Raw genomic sequence first — 20,276 nt, forward strand, 5'->3', positions numbered from 1 at the left:
AGCTTGTGCCTTTGGGTAATATATCTATGCTATCTTAGCCTTCGTTCCTTTCCTTCTGTCTCGTTTCCTTGAGTCTTAACTCTCCTTATTCTACGCAGGTTGATACTCACGACTACTTAACATAGAGAGTTGTTGTCATTGAGAGAGCCTGCCTGGTTAACTTCTCGCTCTTCTAAGCCAAAGTCATTTAGGAGACAACTACCGCACCTGCTAGCTGTCAAGGCCCTGCCTGAGAAGGTGTTTGCCCCCCGTCATACCTGCCTAATAAATCACCAGAGGCGAAGAAAAGAGCATACTCTCCGCCTAGCAAGAGCCCCGGGCCGTACAGAAGGAGATGAAGTTACAAGTTGTTCATCGCGTTGCCGGCGATATTGCACTCCAACATAGCGCACTTAGAGAAAGGCCATTCCAGAAGCATGGCTAGAACTTACCGTTGATACGATAGGCAATGAATATTGGAGGGGGTGGTTTGTGGGGGGGCGACGTGTGGTACTTGACACTGAAGTAATACCGGGTGCTCTGGGAGTTGCTATGGGCTTGTTTTCCGGGAGCCACACTTGTGTTAAACTCCTTCCTAATTAGCATTAGAAACATTATATAAGCATGAGAAGTGGCTTGAGAGAGGGGTATGGCTATCTTGGGGGATTGGAGTGTCTCGAAACCTCACTAGGTAGACATCGATGAGAGCCACGTAACAGCAAAGGCCCAAGTCCTGACTTCTCAGGGTATCCATTAAAGTATACAGGCTTTCATCTCGCCTTCTGCGCCGCCCTCTCCCTCTCCTAACCCATCCAGATTGCCCGCCTCGCCATAGGTCTTCTTCACTCTCTCCAGCTCAGGTATCATCCCACCCAGCCGCTCCTGCTTGACGGGATTTTAGCCGCTTGGAGCTAACTGGCGGGAACGGTGGCGGTCCTGTTGTCGACGCACGCACTGGAAGGGGCGGAGGCATCCCCAACTACGCATGAGTAAGGCAAATTCCCCCTGTCCTGCTAAGCGTAGGAGAATGATTGATACAAACCAAACCCTGGGGGCAAAGGGGCGTCAAACATAGAACGTTCCTCCACATCGCCCATAAGGAGGTATAGCTGTCCTCTTGTATACTCCATCCACATAGGCATCTGTGCGCCCCTGATCCGCCGCACAGGCAACCTACGCAAAGACCAGCAATGCGGGTTCGAGAGGATAACAGCGCGGGACCTCGATCTCCTCGGCAGGCCCGGCGGTATCGTCTCCCGGATCCGGATCCGCGTTGTGGTCGGCTCCGGCTCAGGTACCCGTACCAGGACCCCCGGGTCGACATCGACGTGCTTGACCCGGCCTTGCTGTTAGGTTTGCTATCTAATTACGCCATGTCTAGATCGTAGGCTATATGATGCCGCGGTTGGCTCTTCGGGAGTTGCGGAGCTGGGGATTTGGATTGGGTACCGCGGCGGGATGATGTGGAGTTCAACCGAAAGAGGGCGAAATTAGAAGCCGTGGTTTCTTCTAGGCTGGTGACTTGATAGCGACCCGATAAAAAGGTTAAAGGAGCAACCCCCTGTACGATTTGATAGAGGGATAGAGTTATGGAGTCCTCAGCTAATCGGAAATAAGGGAACTGCTGCCTTTCGGGCTTTCCAAGGGGTAGAAAAGCAAGGCGCCCTTCGGCCCGCCGGGGAGGAGACCCTATGAGAGCGGAGCCGGGGTGCTGATACATACGAGGCAACCTTTACTGGATGAAGCCCCGGATGAGCGGCTTCTTGCCTTGGGGCTGCCCAGGGAGGGTCTGCCGGAGTAATATGAAGATATCCTAGCCGCGGTGGGCGGATGTGGCAGTCTGCGGTGAGATCTTGAGTACCGACGGTATCGTGAGTATAGCAACGTTGCAGATATTGGTGGCGTGATCAGTATCGTCTCGGTATCGTCCCAGTACTAACAGTACCATTGTCCACTCAAATGAGAGTGTGACCGACGTTTTGATCCCGAGATCGAGGGTCATTGCGAAGATTGCCGTAACGGCGTGGTAAGTCTCGGAAAGCTAGTCTGCATAAAACTCCACCATATTCGCGACGATTCCTTCCGCTTCTGCGGAAACCTTTGACTTCATTGTCCAAGCCGCGCCCAATGGAAGTGAGCCGTGCAAATGTGGCAATTCGCTTCGTGAATGTGACTGTCTCTTCCAGCGCCGAGAAGCTTGGGGGATGGCTGGTCGAGCAACCTCAGTGGCGCACCTGGGCGGGATCTCCTTTCCAATATTGTGTTTGACTACGTGTTGTTGTTTCTGTCTTGACTCACGGGGAAAACGTCTTGAAGGACTTGGTGAACGCTGTCGACCAGTGTTACTTTCGAAGGCTACGCGTATGTCGGACCCATCGTGGAGTTGAGGAGTCTCTTCCATGGTGCGCGTCGCAACCGAACATGTTGCATGGCGTTGGCTACGCCAACACTTGGTCGTGAATGGGCACCAATCACCCACATGCTGGGACCTCGGTGGTCGCTGCACCTCTTATAACATCCCGGCTTCCTGCAATCGCCCCCGGTTTAGATATCTCGAGCCTAGGCCGGCCTTGCAGATAATGTGTCAGGATTGCTATTGCCTAATATAGTCCGTCCACTCGCCAGCATATCTTCCCGTAACTTCTCAGCCCTCCGTAGCTCTTGGTTCCAGTCCATATCCCTTGTTCATTATACTCCATAGCCCTGAAGGCCCTTAATCAATTCCAGTGAGATTGCCACTCCGGTGTTCAGCTGCATAGGCATATATCGCATCATAGTCGCGACATTCATGCGCAACACCCCAACCATCCACCCCTCGCACGATTCTTCCGTCCACCGTCCTCGGCTTCTCCAATGTTGTATCGCCGTTGCACATGATCGCTTGGCGGATGTAATCAAAACAATGGTAGATATGATCATCCGAGATTTGGCCTTCGCCGAGAGCAAACGTCAAGTATTCCTTATCGTTTTCGCCCTTGTACCAGTCCTGTAGTCGGGACATCTTGGACTTTATTGCTGCCTGGTAGGACGACATACTTTAGTAAATCTGCACCTGTTAAGCATATAAAGCTCCACACTCACCAGACAGTGCAGCTGATGAAACACGGATATGGTATACTCCTCAGCTCCAGACCCGGCCAAGTCCTCCAAGGGAAATCCTCCAGAGAGCTTCCACGCCTCCGGATTCTCAACCCGGATATGCCCTTTCCCAGCTGTAGAAGTCTATCAGCGAATCGGACCTAACGCGATATTCCGTCTTATTCTCGGGAGGACGTGGTAAAAAGATACTTGACTCGCGTACGTGGTGACAGTTTACTCCATGCGCTTTCCAGTTTATCTGGTCCAAACGGATCGTCGTTGTAGCTCTCATCGGGGTTAAAAACGACGAGTCTTTTGGGGACTAGCTATGCTTTAGCCAAACACAAATATAGAGGTAGATACTGTAGCTGCTTTTAAGTTCACAAGTATATAAATGGAAGTTGTACTTTTACCGAACATGGATTGAGATGGGAGAAGGCTCTTTTGTTCAATCCCTCTTGAAGAGACAACAAGTATTACCAAGGCCAGAAAGATACCAACCAACAACAACATGCACGGCAGGGAGCGTGAGATTGGCGACCAGAGTCTCCAGCGCGCAGCTTTACCCCCCTCCCGTGATGGCATTTCTTTGGCCTCCCCATTTAGAAACGAAGCGGACTCGGAGTCCGTGAACTCGGGCTGAATGCCTGACATGACGGTGGTCACTCAAGGAAACTCAGCGATTCCTTATCAGCGTAGCAATGCTGGCCAAGGATGAACAGGAGCAGAAAAGACATAAATGCCAAGAAAATGCACCTAGGACTATATAGGTTGATTAAAGTTCATATAAAGTAAGCCGAAGTCCCATGACTGCGTCGTACAAGTCTGACACACAGGGATGATTTCCTGCTTGACAGGGCACTATGGAAATTGAATTTAGGCAGAACCGTCTCAACACCTTCCCCGCCACTTCTTTCTACCTCCCTCGCAGTTCGCACGCCACGTAGCTACATTCACACCACGCAGCTATTCGAGTTACTCCAGATTTACTCTTTGTCTAGGATTCTTGTGCCTTACAATATCAATCCAGGTCCTCGTCTCGCAGCATGGTAGAAGTGGAAGTGACTTCCACGTGGAGCTCTCCTCTTACAACCGCGGAAATGACGCGCGTCTCATTGGGTTTCCTCCAACTCCCTTGTCCGAATAGGAGCGTCTCAATATGAATTACAAGTGCTGTCGGATTTAGCCTAAGCAGCAGGTGGCGAGACCGCCTAGAGGAGTACGAAGTTGATTGCCGAAGGCCTATATCTGGAGGCGCTTGCCTATATTTATGACCACGTGCTTATATCTAGGAGCACGTGTCCATATCGAAACAAGTGCCCATATCCAGGAGCACTAATACATATCCAGGAGCACAGGCCCATATCTAGCAAATCTGGGAGCATCTAGAATTGATCACAAATGAATTGTTCCCAAAACAACTGCGACCGTCGGACCTCCGAACCAAAGCCACACAATCCCGAATGGTGAAGAATTACAACGACGCCAGCTATAATTACCAGATGTTCCAGGAGCACCACAAAGTCGACAAATATATTGCCGCCTGCCTTGCATATTACGCAGTCAATCGAACAAACAAAAACAAGCCTCCCAGTAATCACCAACCAATTCCTGCAAATCGACCCCATGCAGGATGCGCATAACCCTTGAGATCTGTTGCTCAAGTTGTCCGACTTACAAGACTCAGCACAAGCATGGTCATGGCAGGTAAGCTGCTGCATAATTACTTAAAATTTCCACCGCCTCGATTCATTACTCAATGAACGCAAAGCGGCTACGTCTACGCACCTTGTTCCAGTTCCCCGGGTTTCTATGGGATTAGCGACAAACTATAGAAAAGGAAGATTTGCGGAGTATGAGACATCTTTGCGGGAGAAGTATCTAGCTAAGTAGTAAGATCTAGATTGCGATCTACGAGGAGATACTAAAGAGTTCTACTGTAGCTTGGGGGATATTGGAAGAGTTTCTGGAGCTAAATCTCCCTAGTGAGGGGCTCTCCCTTTGCTAGGACAGGGATAGCGATCAGCTCTGATAAACTGGGAGGCAGCCCAAGCTCTTGTTAAGCTCTGCCTGTTGTAGACGGGTGGTTCTCGGGATGTTTGTGGACAGGGAGGGGTTAGCTTTGACATTAGGGATGGATGATCTCACTGGCGCTAGGGCTAACGCTGGGGTTGACCGTAGAGGGCATATATAGGTGGCCGGATAACATGACCACATCGAGGTGCTTGTGTGTCAGGGTGCTGCCTTGCTCGTCTTCCTTGTCAGGAGTGGTCCTCTAAATGAGGTGGAGCTCCCCCCTTCCCTAGCCCTAGTGGCAAGAGCTTGGAAGAGATGGGCATGGCTGCGTGGAGCTAGCTCCACAGACGCCGACGGGGACCCCAACACGTCACCAGTCAGGCATCCGCTGTGCACCCAGACCAGGATGTCGTCGGCCTCAGCAGTCTTGCCCATGACGAAGGCCAAGGGAGTCTCACCGTCAAGCAGGCTCTTGTAAGTCACTCAGCAAAACACTCCCCACGGAGTAGGGAGCCGGGCTTCCGCCGGGTTAACTAGGGCGGCGACGGTGGTTGTCTGATCAGTAGCGGAGATCCCAGTAGTGGTGCCAGCCACAGGGTCGTCAGTGACAGTAAACGTCGTGCGCTGCACTTTGGTATTGCAGGCCACTATCAGCAGCAGGTCTAGTGCAACAGCTTGCTTAAAGGTGAGGGCTGTGCAGATCAGCCTGGAGGTGTGGCAGACGACAGCCATCTGCTCTGGCGTAGCTTACTAGCAGCAATGATTAGATTGCCTTCGTTCCCGCAGTCCTTGTCGTCAACCACGACCACAATCCTGCCTCAGGGCGACAGTGTGGCAACCGACAGCCCAGCCAATCCGGCGTCGAACAAGCCCACAGGGACAAGGTTGGTCCACATGTCCAGGTCAAGCTGGGTCACCCCAGCAAAGCGCTCGCACGATACGTTGGCCACAGTCGTAGCGCCTGGCCTAGCGAACAGTAGAATCCCGTGGTCCCCGCCAAGCAGCGCCGGGGCCGGGTAGATCACATATTGGTCGACTAGGCCGTCGGCACAGGCTGGGGTGCGACCATAGTGGGCGCTGGGAGTATGGTACTGCACTGCCGGTACCATAACCTTACTGTCATGTTGCGCTCCTACCCTGCGGTGACGGTGCTCCGGAACATGGCGAGGGCGTTCGCCGAGGAACGTGGCTTTCTCGGCGACGAATATTGGGAGCTGCCAAACCCAGCTTGGCCTTGATGGGTCCGGCAGCCCACTAATACCTTTGTCGACCAACCTGACCTGCCCTTCAAGCGTTTAATGTTTTCGGATGTCGGTCGAGGACGGAGCTTGTTCATGGTGATGCTGTCGTCAGCCTAGCGTCTAGCAGTTTTGACGGTGAAGAGAACGACCGCTGTCTTGGACTGCCTATAAGCTATGAGGAAGTCATAGGGGTGGTGGTTGAAGTTGAGGTCTTCAAAGTCGACTGGGACGCAGACACAGCTGTCGGAACCGACGGCTGCAACGCAAGCGCCGCCTGCTCTGGCTAGGGAGTTATAGAGTCTTACGACGAGAGTCATGTGACCGAAGCAAAAGGGTACTCCCATCCTTCTAGGGTTTAGGTAACTGGAAGGCCAATCACTCCGGCGTTGTTGATTAGGATGTGAAGGGGGCCCTTCCATGTGCCGGTGAACTGCTTGATTAAAGCTTAGTCGCTGAGGTCAAGCTGTGCAGTATTTAATTACTTTCTTGTTCCTGGTCTAAGCGGCAATCTCATCTGTGGCTTACCGGCTAGCGGCAAGGTTGCGTATGGCGAAGGTTACCTTGGCGCCGGCGGATGCAAGCGTTTGGGCGGTTTTGGCACCGATGCCAGAGACTCCTCCGGTGATGACAACCCTCTTGCCGCTCCGGGTCGACCCTGCCAGTGATGTCGTCGGCAGTAGAGTCACAGTTGGAGGAGGTGCTGATGCGTGGACGTGTGGTCTCCTTAGAATTTGTCTCTTTAGTTGCGGTTGAACTGACGTAGTGGGTTAGGTTAGCAAGTCCACATATGCTCTATCGGTTGGCAGAATCTGCCATCGAGGCAGATGTTAGCTAAGTTGAGGTAGGTGTTCTGGATAATCTAAATTAAGGTAGGTGTACTCGATTATCTGTCGGTCCACAAGGGCAAACTCATCAAGACAGCCAAGTCGCAACAGGTTGGTTATCAATGGTTTGATTGCCCAAATGGCGTTGCGGGGGATAGGGTCGAGGACAGGGTCAAGCCTCCCGCGATGATGCAGTTCACCCAGATCCCCCAGCCAATCAGGATGGGCCGCGGGGAGGGCCATGCCAGAGACCCCGACTTTGCTGGCAGGATAGACCAGTTGTCCGCCAACACCTTCTTCGGCATGAAGTGTTGATGACAACTCCTCGCTCACCGTCGATGAGGTTGCGCAACATGGCGCTGATCGCGTGGCGCATCACGTTGAACATCCCGAAGAGGTGGACGCCCAGCGCGAGACCGAGACGCTTAATCGACCAGGGCTGACGGTGTGGTCGTGTTCTCCTTTGGGGTGCTGCTGCGTGGCCTGTGGGCCTGTGGACTTCTCCGGCAGGCAGTAGAATTCTGGAGGTGCTCTACATAGCAATGGAGGGACCTCCACCATGCCACATTCTGATCGTGAATTCCGCAAGAATGTGGAGTACCAAGATGGCAGACCGACCCCGTAAGCCAAGGGCGGATTCTAAGCGGAACCGTGAGAGTGTGCTGCGTGCTGCCCGGTTCCCCCTGACCGCAGATGGGGCGGGGACGAGTTGTTGTTCGAAGTGGTCACTCGCGCGGCGGGGGTTGGGATCGCCACCTTGGACCGGAACTTCCGGACCCAGGAGGACCTAGTGCTTTCGGTCTACTGACACAAGGTCGCCAAGCTCACCAAGATCGCGGCTGATCTCCTAGCAACCTATCAGCCAGCGACTACACTACCCTGTGAGAGCGGATGAATCGGTTTCGCAGCTTATGTGAAGGCTAACCGAGATAGCCAGCGCCCTGCACACGACAGTCGTGTCGGAGAGCAAGGTGTTCTCCAAGACCAAGACCTATGCCGAGATCGTCGAGGTGCTGGCGAAGCTGCTGGCGGCAGGATCGGACGATGGAATTATCCTCTCGGACGTGGAAGTCAAGGATGGCGTGCGCGCCATGAGCAGGCAGTGGTACGTCGGCATAGGGGAGCCCGGACAGACGGCCTTTGCACCATACACCGGTAATGGCTGCAACCCCGGCCGACACCCGACGGTATCAAAGGCGGTCGGAGCACCCGAATGTGGGCAGAGGGGTCTTCGCGGTTGGCGTATCGAGATTGAAGCGCTTGACAAGTAGCCAGATAACCTTAATTGTGAGCAGGGAGTGTTGTTGGTATCTAGGCTGCAGGACCAACTCGAGCGGGCGGCATTGAGCCAGCCGATGACCATCGTGGTCGACGATGTGTAATAGGCGGACGTAGCTATCCTCATCGCGCTTGCGACGCTTCTAGCGCAACTAGCCTCTCGCTGGATCCTCTAGCTGCTCGCAGAGAAGAACTTGACTAGCTTTGCCATGCAATGTTGAGCTGGAGGCAGCCAATGCTTCTGCTCAACGTCAATAACCTTGACCCTCTAGCAGTCAGGGAAGTAGCTAAGGGGTACCTTGGATACACACCTGACAAGTCGCTGTTGGTTGTCCTGGCCAAAGTCAATGGCTATCCGTTCCTCCTCATCAAGCTTCTGCAGGGCCTGCGCGATGAGGAATTAGTTGACAGAAGCGTCAGAGTGGCTTAGCTAGTAGGTGATGACCCTAATTTCTTCGTCGGCTCCGTCGTCAGTCCAGCAAGGCCTGTCACGTCCTGCAGATGGCCTCGGTTCCCCGGAACAGATTTTCGGTCGACACCTTACCCGGACTGAGGACGCCGCCAGATCATGCGTCGCCGGCCCTCGCCGGCGGGGGTTGGTAGGAGGCTGTCGGGCTGGTTGACGAGGCCGCCTTGGCACGGGACAACCCAGGTGAGGGTTATCTCCCGGCCGTGGGACTCCGCCGAGTGGAAAGCGTCATCCTGCTGTTGGTGGTCCGTCTTGATAAAGCCAGGTTACTCATCAAGAAACTCGCCTCGCGCAGTGCGACGGGATTGCCTTGGATCTCCAGGTCTGGACGATGCTGCACTGCTGGGCGCTACTTGCTGCCGGTTAGCTCAACGACGCTCCAGTCAAGGCCAGGGAGGTCTCCAAGATGGCTAACAAACTCGGGACAGGCAAGCGTGGCTGCCTCAACCACATTGCCAGCTATATTCTCGCATGCATTGCGCTGCATAGTGGCAACCTAGCAGAGCTCTTGGAGACCTAGAACCGCCTTGCGGCTCCGCCTTGTAGCTGCTTGCATGGCTAGTCAATGCTTTGGGTGGTGGCTATGAGCTATGGGCTGTGAGCCTTAAACAAACAGACACTGCTGACCTGCTAAGCTTGGGCTAATTACGTGCAAGTCACCAACCTCTAAACCTATTCCGACATTGTCCCTGTGATTTGTTTGCATGCTGGTTGATGCTGGTAGAAACGCAGACGCTTGCCTTGTTGTCGCTAGCATTGAGACTGTTGCAGCCTGTCACCCTTTAGGGATCTGGGACGCAGGACGGGCCCTTGCTTGAAGCTGACGCTGACCTTGCCTGACGTGCTGTTGAAATCTACTTCGACAACGTCTAAACCCTTGTCTAGGCAGCCGTATTCAAGGACGCAGCAACGCTACTCTTGCTCAAATGTCGCGCTAAAGCCATGGATAGCCTTGACGCGGCGGATTGGAGGCCTTCTTCTAGGCGCGACCTAATAGATTTTGAGGGGGGCGCGATTAGGGAATAACGTCGCCTTTTACGCACATGATTCTAGTTCATCTGTCGACAAAAGATGACGGGTATGAATTAAGCTGACCTTGCAGATGTTGTGTTTGGCCTTTGCCTCTAGGCATTTGGCGAATCGATCTCCTGAGGGCGCTGCTGACTTTTAGATGCATTACTAGTTGCGGCAAGGTGGTTGCTACTTTTCTCGAGCTGATCTCGGCATTTGAAGTCTGTGAGCCTAAGTATATTGCTGTGAATGACGACTGAATGGTTGTGACTAGCGCAGTTAATATTTCAAACAAACCAAATCTTAGGTTAGATTTGGCTTGATTGAGATAGGATTGCAAGATTGGTTTGTTTGAGATTTGATAGCAGATTGCTAAATCTGCTTATATTATACATTGAAACCTAGCCTGGTAGTACCCTGTCCTTTACGGATGTCCAATTCAAAAGTTTCGTCCCGATTCAAGGGAAACACTAACAGACCCACTCTTTTGACCAACTAAATCAGCCTATCTGCCCCTCTTTATACTCATTTTGCCCTCTAAGCGAATAACCTCCTGGCAAAGCTAAGGACGCCACACACCTGTTGCTTGTAGAGGACTTGGACGCTATGCTTACTAACGTTTAGCACCTACTGAAAGGTGTTAGCGAGGATTTAGTGTCTAAAGTGACTACACCTCATTTAGGTGTTAGTGCTATTTACCTTTGTTTATTGAATAATATCTTTATAATAAGGTGTTAGTACTCGGGACGAAACTTTTGAATTGGACATCCGTAGAGCATCCTCATTTGGCACTAGTGTGGGGCATAGAACTAATCATGCCTATAAGCCTATTGACCAATCGCTAAAATATTATAAGCAGTTACAATATATTTGCCAAACTGCGCCTTATGCTTGCTAAGGCTGTTTGCGAAATTTGAATTGTTGACCGCGCTGGCTATAACCTTCTTTAGGAAAGGTTAAGGCTGCAACGTCAGCCTGCTTGCCATATTAACGCTGGTCAGTCCAAGTCTCTTCGGTGCAATCGATCTTCACGCCGTTTGTTGCCTACGTCCAAGAGAAGCTAGCTGCCAATTCAAATCTCTTCTGAACCGACGTCGACCTCTCCGTCCCCTATCCTGTCCGGCCTGGCATTGGGTTTCGACGACCTGGCCTCGACCGGTCCGCCGGTCCCCTAGAACGTCCCGTTTCACTCCCTAGTTCTCACCGCCAGCCACGACTTTATGGTTACTGTCTTCAAGGTGTCTGTGGCTGTGAGTGGCAAGTCGCGCTACCAGGCCCTCGACATCCACAGCCAGACCATGGTCGCCATCTATGATGGCCATCTCCACAGACACTCCTAGCAGCTAGCCCCAGTCTTCACCCTTGACAAAAACCGTGACCTTGGCGACTTGCGCATCGAGAGCTAGCCCTGGCTGGTCAGCGCCCTGTTCCGCGGCAAGGCCTGCAAACTGCTGCGCGACACATTCAGACTAGAGTTCTAGAAAGGCCAGAACCTCCTCGTCGCTCTGGGAGAAGCATGACCATGTACGGAATCGTCACGGTCACCCCAGCCGGTAGGGCCACCATCCACACCTACGCCGCCCCCGATGTCGCCTAGATGGTCGACAGCTACCTCATTGAACTGCCATCCCAGGTCATTCTCTTCGACGCCCAGCTCATCGAGACCTAATTACTCCTACAAGGTCCTCAAAATCGCGGCTATACATCTCACATGCCTATCTCAACCACTTCGTCGGGCCCACCTACATTGAATGTCCATACACGTAAGTCCCGGCTGTACGATGTGATACTGCCTGGACATGGGCTACTGGGTGACCGCACCAACTACAAAATAGACCAGGCCTACTTGAACGCTCCCTGCAAGGCCTACGCACGCCACCGATCCCGACGACCTCAACCGGAACCTCGGTTGCGTTCCCCGACTACAACGGAACTGCCATGCAGGGCCTCAGAACTTCTAGCTGTTCCCCACCTGACCTCAGAAGTATGAGCCCAACAAAAACGCATAGACTCCCTACTCGAAGGGCTCCCCCGAGCCCACGGCGGCCCCAACTGCTGGTCCAACTTGAAGAAGTTCACGGCGCAGCTATCGATCGGCGGACTGATCTGGACGGCGAAAGGCTGGCCCGGCCCATCAAAATTGTTCCAGGTAGACAACGTCGTTGTGGTCCCTCGTTGGGAGTAGAACCACCGAAACTCGCCGAGATATAGGCGACCTGGTGCTCCAGAAACTTAAGAGATTTCTGTGTGGCTGTACGGGTGTACGGTACTGCATAGTTGCGCACTGTCGGTATTGCCTAGTCTTGCACGGGCAGAAGGTACAGGTAGTACTGGCAGTACAGAACTGGAATTGGCAGTACGGAGCTGGCAATATCGTACTGGGAGTATCGTGCTGTAAGTGCCGGCTGTACGGTACCGGCAGCATCGTACAGCAAATACCAGCCGTTGCAAACAAAGGGAACTTGGCGTTCCACGCAACCCTTGTCAGTCAGGGTCCGCACCCTTGCCAGGTTGATCAGAAACCCACAAGACTCCGAGTACTCGACAAACGCCTGGTTGAAACGTGGGTCGGTCAAGCCCGACTTGTCGATCACCGACACGTTGTCGGGGATCAGCACGGTGAAGACCCCATAGACGAATGCCCACGCCACCTCGCACCCTGCAATCACTGCCTCGGTAGTCTTGGTAAACCTCACCCAGACGAGGCAATGTCGGGAGAAGCAGGTGGTGAATGTCAACGCCTAGACAACCCGACACTAGCCAGACTTAGGATCGTCAGTCACCCCCTTTTGCCAAAGTCCTCCAACTCGACCCCAGACTCGCCGTCCGCACCCGCACCGTAGCCCCCAGGCAGAGCAGCTCACGCCGAGCCCCTCAAGGGCGTAACGATGCGAGGTGTGCTCGAAGACCACCGTCTCCCGCCAGGCTAGCAGCTCTCTAGCCTTCACCGCCGTCAGCCCGTCATGGACTAGCCAGTCGTTCAACAAAGTCGAGGTTAGCCACCAACACCTCCTAGTCAGCGGTCTGACGGTGGGGATGGGCCTTCTCGCACAGAGATGCCAGCAACCTGTCGCTCAGCTGCCTCTCATCGTCGTTGTAGACCAACCCCACCGCAACCGCCGCTCCAACATAACAGCAGACAGGCTTGCAGTCTATCCCCGCCAGCCACTCACTTAACCCTCCCCACGCAACCGCAAGCGCAGAACTTCACAGATATTGTATACACAAACCTCTTAGAACATGGCCACGTTCCGACAGCCGCTGACTAGTTGAAGGTGGCAAATCCGCCGCCGCTAATACATGCCCAACGCAGTGATCCCACTGCTGGCAGAGTGGTGGTCCTATCCTCACGGCAGAACTCACCTCAAAGTGGTCTTGTACCTCTAGCAGGCGACATTGACAACACGCCCTCAGCCTAGACGATATCGGCCCGGTCGAGCTTAAGCTCTTCCCCGACGCACATACAGCCCGCTCAACGTCTCATAGGTTACGGCCGAGAGCCGCCAACAGATCGCACCTGCCTTATTCAGGAGCATCTGGACATCAGTGACGGGATAGATGAACAGTGGTTGCCACCTTCGCCGACTCGGGATTAGCCTAGTCGGCGGAATTTTGGTTTCCAGGTCACGGCTGGCTATGAACAGATGAAACCCCGGGCGACGATCATCTGTCTTGGCCACAAGTTGCTCGACAGGCTCACTTTGGGTTACTAGGACTAGGCCACAGCATGTCGATGCCCAATCAAGTCAAGGTAAGCAACGAAACGGGGCAGAAGCCGGCCCGCGTCGGCAAAGTCGTGGCCGAGAGAACGAGGCAGCCGTAGATAGCCCTCGGCGGCTTGTCCAAGCGCTCCCATCGTTGCATTCCCAGCCACGACTAGGCCACGCCTGGCTGACGGCCGCGATTAGCGGCAGACGGTCACAGGAGCGGGCCTTTCCCGTCACCACAAGTTCCCCTGCCAGGCACCCCAGGACCAGACCTCGGATGTCTACTGATACACCGGTACCCCGATGCTTCTTCCCAGCAGGTGATTCTTCCCAGCAGGTGATTCTTCCCAGCAGGTGATTCTTCCCAGCAGGTGATTCTTCCCAACAGATAATGCTTCCAAGCAGATTGTGCGGCGCATTGGTTCTAGTAGCGGCACGAATCATGATACTGGTGTGGCAGAAGCCTTTCATGGTGAAGATTGGCAAGCTAACCCAGTCGCTTGGCCCTTCGCCACAACTATAGCTAACGATGAATGTGATATCTTGGAGACATCGAAATTAAGGAAGCGTAGCTGCCGCCAGAACGTCTCTAATGGGTAGATCTCACCGATTGTCTACAACACGCCCTTTTGGAGCATTCGTCAGGCATGCAACGCCTCAGTCATCAAGGTACGCGAGAAAGCCGCGCTGAGCCCTAGTCGCGACATCCATACCTGCTCTCAGCGTCGCCTGGCCGCTTCGCCTGGCTTCTGTCACATCCAGAAAGACCCGCAGCCTCTCGATTAGGTAAACGAAGTCCGGGGCCGGCCGAAGGGCACTTCGATAATCTCCACCACCTTCGAGGCCAGTTGAGGTCCGAGGACCACCGCCCGATCGGCCAACAGGACGTCTTGTGGATCTGGTAGGTCACAGAGACCCCCGTCGTCTCCATCTAGGCCGACAATTTAAGCAGCTCTACCTATATCCGCTTACATGTCTACGCGTCCAAAACTGTAAGAGGCTTGTCAAGGAGTGGAACGCCCGGGCTGATAGCGACGACCCATGCTATGTTGACACTCTGTTACATCTCTCTGAACAATTCTCCTGGGTACCGATTGCCAAACCTGGTCAGGCCAACTAGCTCGATAAGTGCCTCGCTTCGTTCCCGGCCCTCCTTGTCGCTTCCGTCGTGCTAGAGCTCCAGCCCATTGGAGACGTTCTGCAGGGCAGTCCGCCAAGGCAACAACGACGGCGCTTGGAAGAATAGGCCTCGACCTCGTCCAGGTCTGGTCTGTCGACAGGCTTGCCCCCAATCTCAATCACGCCTTTAAAGGGAACCAGCCTGGCGACCGCGCCGACCAGACTCGATTTCCCGCATATTCTTGGGCTGATGATCGATACCAACTTCTCTGGCGCGACCTTGAGGGACACGTCGGCTGCTGCGGGAATCACGGCCTGCGCACCCCGCTTCCAGTGTCGATTGCGGTAGTTGATCTAGACATGATCGAGCCCGCAGCTGTCTGGCACAACCAGTACTATCTACCACGGGTGGCCGGGCCAGACCGGAAGTCAGGGATATCTCCTCGTCGAGCAGGTCGCTACATCCCAGCACTAAGAACACTCTGTTCTGACCGAACCGTTTCATCTAGATTGAACGCCTTCCAACATGACTTTCAACTTTCTGCAGCTAAGAAAGGCCAGCGCTACTTTCGAATCAATCTCGATTCCAAGCCCCCATGACGACCAATTTGTCAATGGCGTCTAGTCCTGTGCTGATGTGTATGTTCACTGACTCTCCTCCTTAACGACCGATCGAGCGTGGTGATTGCAGGTCCTGGCAGATGCCAAACTTCATTGTTGCCGACCTGTTCTCTCAGGGGCTCTGCCGTGGCTTCTTCGCTCCTTGGACAAAGCCAACCTAGCGGCGATAGGCCCCATCGGCCAACCTTAACACTTGTGTCCACCCACTCTGCAGAGAGCATGTTGAACATAAAGGCGATGTCAGAGCTGTGGTACGCACCGTGGCCACCCGCTTTGAGCGGCCGAGAGTTCCACAGGAGCTCGTAGGCATAGATATCTCGGCTGGCGGCTGCCACAATCCCCGCCATCTCGGCAGTAGGGTACCGGAATTGCCAGCCAGAATACGCCCAAGCAAGGCCCCATTCGAGAGACCCTTTGCCTCTCCCATAGATTGATACTGAGTCGAGGCCTCGGTGTCAAGACCTAGGGCCCGAAACACCACGTCGATCTCTTGCTCTGTGATAGCCATGGCACCGGCGGCCACCCGGGCCGTAAACTCCTCCAATGTCGTGCCGATGAGTAGTGCCGTAGTGTTGAGCGAACCGGCGCAGGCACAGTTCATGGCAGATCTTTTGTTCATCCAGCTGCTTGGTCGAGACCCTCGTGCCGCTTCGCTTGTAGCCTCAAGCAAGCCAATCCGCCAGCCGATTGGCTTGCTTTCGTGATCCGCTCTAGATTCCTGCCAAAGGCAAACATTCTCATGTATTCCATGTCAGCGCAGCCAGCATGTCCTAGAAAGCCCAGTTGACATTTCCCTTGTCTAAGAGGAGGAACCCTTAGGGACCGACGCGGTAATTAATGGCAACGAGGACGACGCTATCCCTGGCGAAGTTCCAGCTGTCTACCAACTACTTGCGTCGCAGCCGGTTCGGAAGCGTCTGCAGTGGATCCAGACCGGCACCGGCAGGCCGTCCTGGCGGCTCAGGCTCGGCGTTCATATGTTGAGGTTTAGACAGTTAGGTCCCTCCAACTCAGATGAAGCTGGAGGCAGCGGCATTACCAAAGACAGTCGCTCTGTCGCTAAAGCAGGTTGCGGCTCAATTAGAGGCTTGAAGAACCATCGGCGGCATGAAAGTTCGTGGTTCCACAGGCGCCTTGGTAAATGGCACACCGAGGAACTCGAGATCCTCGCCTCGGCTCCTTCCCACTAACAAGGCTGTCTAATTGTCGACGACGACCTTTTGTCCTGTTCCTACAATCTCTGCTTGGTTGCGTTCCATGATTCAGACCCCTTAGCCCTTATACATGGCTGGTTCTCATAGCAAACATATTGTCATACATTGTCGCTACCAGCCACTTTTCCACCAGATCAAGAGCCTGCTCGTAGACTAGGGGATCACCTTTGGCAACCTGGCCAGCACCATCGAAGACTTCACCACCTTATTCTTTGGGCCGGATATCCAACCCCGCCTGCGTCTGTCTTACTTCCTGTTCGCCGAGCCGTCAACCGAGTTCGAGGTGATCTGCCCCATCTATGGCGGCATGGATGTAGGCTGCCGGACCAGCTCCAGATATGGGTAGATCAAGCTCAGCAGCTGCAGCATGGTCAAACCAGCTGTGTTCGCTTTGGCCGGCATCGACTTCAAGGAGTACTCCGGATTCAGGTTCGGTTCGGCATCGAGCCCAGGTCTGCACCGGATTGACAGTCTGACATGCAGGCCGTTCTCGACAATGACCTCTACTTCCTCACCCAGTTCTGATTCCCACCTACTCCTTCCCACCGCTCATCGCTGTGTCACAGATTTGAGGCCATGTACTCGCGCCACTGACTTAGCTCCGTAACTTCGTGCTGTTTGACCAGCCTGACCCAGCCTAGCCAAGGCATGGTCAAACCTCAAGCTTGCAGTCAAGGGTGTCTAGGAGATCGCTAGAGGCCTAGATAGCGTCGAGGTGGTGGGTACCCTTGATACCTAAACCTACCCTAACGCAGACAAGGTCTGGCTAGTCGATGTTTAATCGCCGAAGCCCTCGGGATTACCCCTAGTGTCATGTTTGACCTAGGCATCACCCCTAGCTTGCCTATGGCTGGCATTGCTTGCGGCTTGGCAGCAGCTCTCCATATCCTTTTGCCATCCTGGCTGTCTCAGTTCCTGTCAATCGGGCCGTCTAGATGGCATTGGTGGCTGTCAAGGACTTCAACCTCTAACTCTACTTCACCAGCATCATCTTGACTAGCGTGCAGGTAAGACCGCCGCCTGCTTGGCCAGCCGCTTGCCTAGGCCTGGCTAGAATCCGCCCGATTAACAACATAGTCGACGCGTCCAACTACGTCATGCTCCACCTTGGCCAGCCCAACCACTACAACTTCGACTAGATTAGAGGCTAGGGACTAGTGGCCCGACAAGCCCATCCAGCCGAGACCATCGTGACCTTAGACAGCATTATCTCGGGGCTAGAAGTCACTGACAGTGTGATCAGCCACGCGGCCGGCAGGGCAATGGGCATCAGGGGCACCCTGGACGGAGAGTCTAGCAACATCACCAATGCCGGCACCACGTCACCACGGTGCTGCTTGAGGCAGCCTACTTCACCCGATGGCCATAGCCGGACTGGAAAACGGCTGATGTTGGGCAGCAAAGCCTGGGACCGTTTCGAGTGGGGGATCTATTCTGAGATTGCCCTGGTCACTGTCAACATCTTCGTCCACCTAGTTGGCCAGACAGCCGAGGCAGTGCGAGCTGCTGGGGCGGGGTGGCTGGCTCCGAACCGAGGCACCGGCCGCCGCCGAGATCTGGTTGGGCTTGAAGAGGCCTGGACCACAACCTTCCTGGCACCAGGTGACCTCAAGCGCGCTAGCCTGGATCTGGCCGCGGTCGAGGTGGAGAATCCGCTAGACTGCTCCAAGTCGTCCTGCGGACGTCGTAGCTGCCTAGGCTGCTCAAAGCGGTCCGCGTTAACGTGGACCATCAAGAGCACAACGTCTGCCTCTTTGAGATCAAGTAGACTTTCACCCTGTCCACCGGAAATCTCATGGTTTTGACCAAGACCAAGACCTTGGCTGTAGTCCTGGCCAGTTTGGGAGCTGACGCCTGATTGACGGCGAGGACCTAGGCTGTCGTTGCTAATGCCTTGCGCCTCGCTAGCTCGCGCATCATAGCCCAACACATTCCCAGTATGCACCAAACCTACGCAGCGTCTATCATCAAAGCCAGCGGCGCCACGCTTGGATTGGTTGCCAAGGTTGACTATGAGATGGTGGCGGCGTATAGCTAGGCGGGCCGGATCGGCTAGATCTAGGCAGCCATAGCACCGCTTTTCATATTCTATGGGATTAGCATCCATTGTGTTAAACCCTTATTGCTTACCTCTACTATCCACACTGCATTAAATAGCAGCAAGCTGTTCCTATATCGCAGCTAGTAAGACACTTAGGTTGCCTAAGGCTTTGCTAGTTTCATTTAGCTATTACAACTGGAAAGCATGTTTCTTTTATATAAACAAATAAAAGAAGTTAAAAGTTTAATATTAAATACATTTAATATCAAATTATTTTGCTATGAAATCCTTTCTATTTAAATCTTTTTATTATTATATATTTATATTATTTAAACTTTATATTATTTAAACATAGCTTTAGGTATACCTTGAAAGAAGCCTCACTGAGATTCCATTGAGTAATTAATGTTAATTTTGGTATAATGCTAAGTGAAGAAGCATTTTAAACAACAGCGCCAATAATGCTAATAACTCTAACAACGCCAACCTCTACATATCTTACCAAAACTTATCTACCCTACCCTTTTATACTCTCTTAGTTTGCTAACAAATACACCTACTATAGGTTAAACTTTAGCATTTTGGAATACTATAGCGATTTTTTATTGTCTTTCTCTAAGCTCTTTTCTTAAATGCATTGCAAGTCTTTGCAGATTTTGTTAACCTTGCTAATGCTTTTCTTAGTTTTTATTGCAATCTTTTTATATCTTATAACCAAAAAGACAAAACCTTTGTTATTGGTTAACTTTTAATCTTTAGCAATATCTAGTGGTTTTTCAAACTATAGCATAGCTTTGCTATATAAATTAAGCTACGTATCTACTTTCTTTAAAAAGAAAAGATAAGTAATTTTAATAATTAATATAATTGCAAAGATTAATTAACATAATAGTAAATAAAATTGTTTAAGATGGTAATAATAGTATAAGATAGTATTTAGAAATGAAATTTCTACATGTTATATCTTAACTAAAGACTTTGTTTTATATAGCTAGGTATTAAAGTTTATAGCATAACTTATTAGCAACTTGCATTAAATTTAAGGTTAAGTTTAAGCTTATGTATACTATAGTAAACATTAGCATTAGGATTTCTTTAAAGTTATTAAGATAAAACTAGCAAAGTATTTTCACTAGGTATTTTTTAAACCTTAATTAAATAAATCAAATGAATATTATTTAAACTTTATATTATTTAAACTTTACATTATTTAAACTATAATAAGCTAAAACTTACAAAATTAATCTAATAGCTATCAAAGTCTTTAGCATTTACTAACTATTTTAAACTATACTAACATAGTAAATGGAAAAATTATAAGTTATATTAAATTAAAATAAGGTAGTTTTAGCTATTTAAAACTGTAATAAAACTTAAATTTGTAAAAGAATTATCAATTGTTATAGTTAATTACACGCAACACTTTTTTTACCTTAGTTTAAGAATTTACGTAATAGTATTTAATTTTCAAACTTTTATTTCTTTCTTACACTACTTAATTTAATTAATTACAATACTAGCGTTTACTTACTTTATGTTATTAGATTAAAAAGTTAACTATAAAATACATTAAGCTAATTAAGTTTACCTAATTAGTTATATGTGTTAAAAGCAAGAAAAATGGCGCGTTGGCAGGGAGCTACTTTAATAGCAATCTTGTGATATTGTATGAAGTAAA

The 20,276-nt window shown here is 51.8% G+C and overlaps 5 protein-coding genes across 5 annotated transcripts; 2 read left to right on the forward strand and 3 right to left on the reverse strand.

Moving 5' to 3' along the window:
- Positions 1-2,692: 2,692 nt before the first annotated feature.
- Positions 2,693-3,763, reverse strand: QBC33DRAFT_602117 (uncharacterized protein; the record flags this gene model as incomplete). The annotated part of the gene is made up of 4 exons (XM_060432142.1): positions 3,465-3,763; positions 3,281-3,379; positions 3,061-3,191; positions 2,693-2,998 (listed from the first exon to the last, which is right to left on the reverse strand). Exons 1-4 carry the CDS (start codon positions 3,709-3,711, stop codon positions 2,693-2,695), a joined length of 783 nt encoding a protein of 260 aa, XP_060278369.1. The 5' UTR covers positions 3,712-3,763.
- Positions 3,764-7,697: 3,934 nt separating this feature from the next.
- Positions 7,698-8,409, forward strand: QBC33DRAFT_564083 (uncharacterized protein; the record flags this gene model as incomplete). Its single annotated transcript, XM_060430334.1, has 4 exons — positions 7,698-7,759; positions 7,832-7,928; positions 7,953-8,019; positions 8,072-8,409. 4 exons carry the CDS (start codon positions 7,698-7,700, stop codon positions 8,407-8,409), a joined length of 564 nt encoding a protein of 187 aa, XP_060278370.1.
- A 2,830-nt stretch (positions 8,410-11,239) lies between these two features.
- On the reverse strand, positions 11,240-13,625 carry QBC33DRAFT_519829 (uncharacterized protein; the record flags this gene model as incomplete). Its single annotated transcript, XM_060426315.1, has 11 exons — positions 11,240-11,344; positions 11,473-11,561; positions 11,643-11,689; positions 11,869-12,112; positions 12,424-12,637; positions 12,761-12,864; positions 12,926-13,018; positions 13,127-13,161; positions 13,260-13,279; positions 13,358-13,493; positions 13,597-13,625. 11 exons carry the CDS (start codon positions 13,623-13,625, stop codon positions 11,240-11,242), a joined length of 1,116 nt encoding a protein of 371 aa, XP_060278371.1.
- Positions 13,626-14,385: 760 nt separating this feature from the next.
- Positions 14,386-15,690, reverse strand: QBC33DRAFT_519830 (uncharacterized protein; the record flags this gene model as incomplete). The annotated part of the gene is made up of 3 exons (XM_060426316.1): positions 14,386-14,534; positions 14,830-15,076; positions 15,376-15,690. 3 exons carry the CDS (start codon positions 15,688-15,690, stop codon positions 14,386-14,388), a joined length of 711 nt encoding a protein of 236 aa, XP_060278372.1.
- A 159-nt stretch (positions 15,691-15,849) lies between these two features.
- Positions 15,850-18,595, forward strand: QBC33DRAFT_564085 (uncharacterized protein; the record flags this gene model as incomplete). Its single annotated transcript, XM_060430335.1, has 5 exons — positions 15,850-15,999; positions 16,715-16,870; positions 16,904-16,986; positions 17,801-18,301; positions 18,466-18,595. The coding sequence occupies 5 exons, from the start codon at positions 15,850-15,852 to the stop codon at positions 18,593-18,595; spliced, it is 1,020 nt and encodes a 339-aa protein (XP_060278373.1).
- Between the last annotated feature and the right edge of the window lie 1,681 nt (positions 18,596-20,276).

This window comes from Phialemonium atrogriseum, assembly GCF_030411735.1.
Source record: "Phialemonium atrogriseum strain 8032-3 unplaced genomic scaffold QBC33scaffold_46, whole genome shotgun sequence".
Taxonomy (NCBI): Eukaryota; Fungi; Ascomycota; class Sordariomycetes; order Cephalothecales; family Cephalothecaceae; genus Phialemonium; species Phialemonium atrogriseum.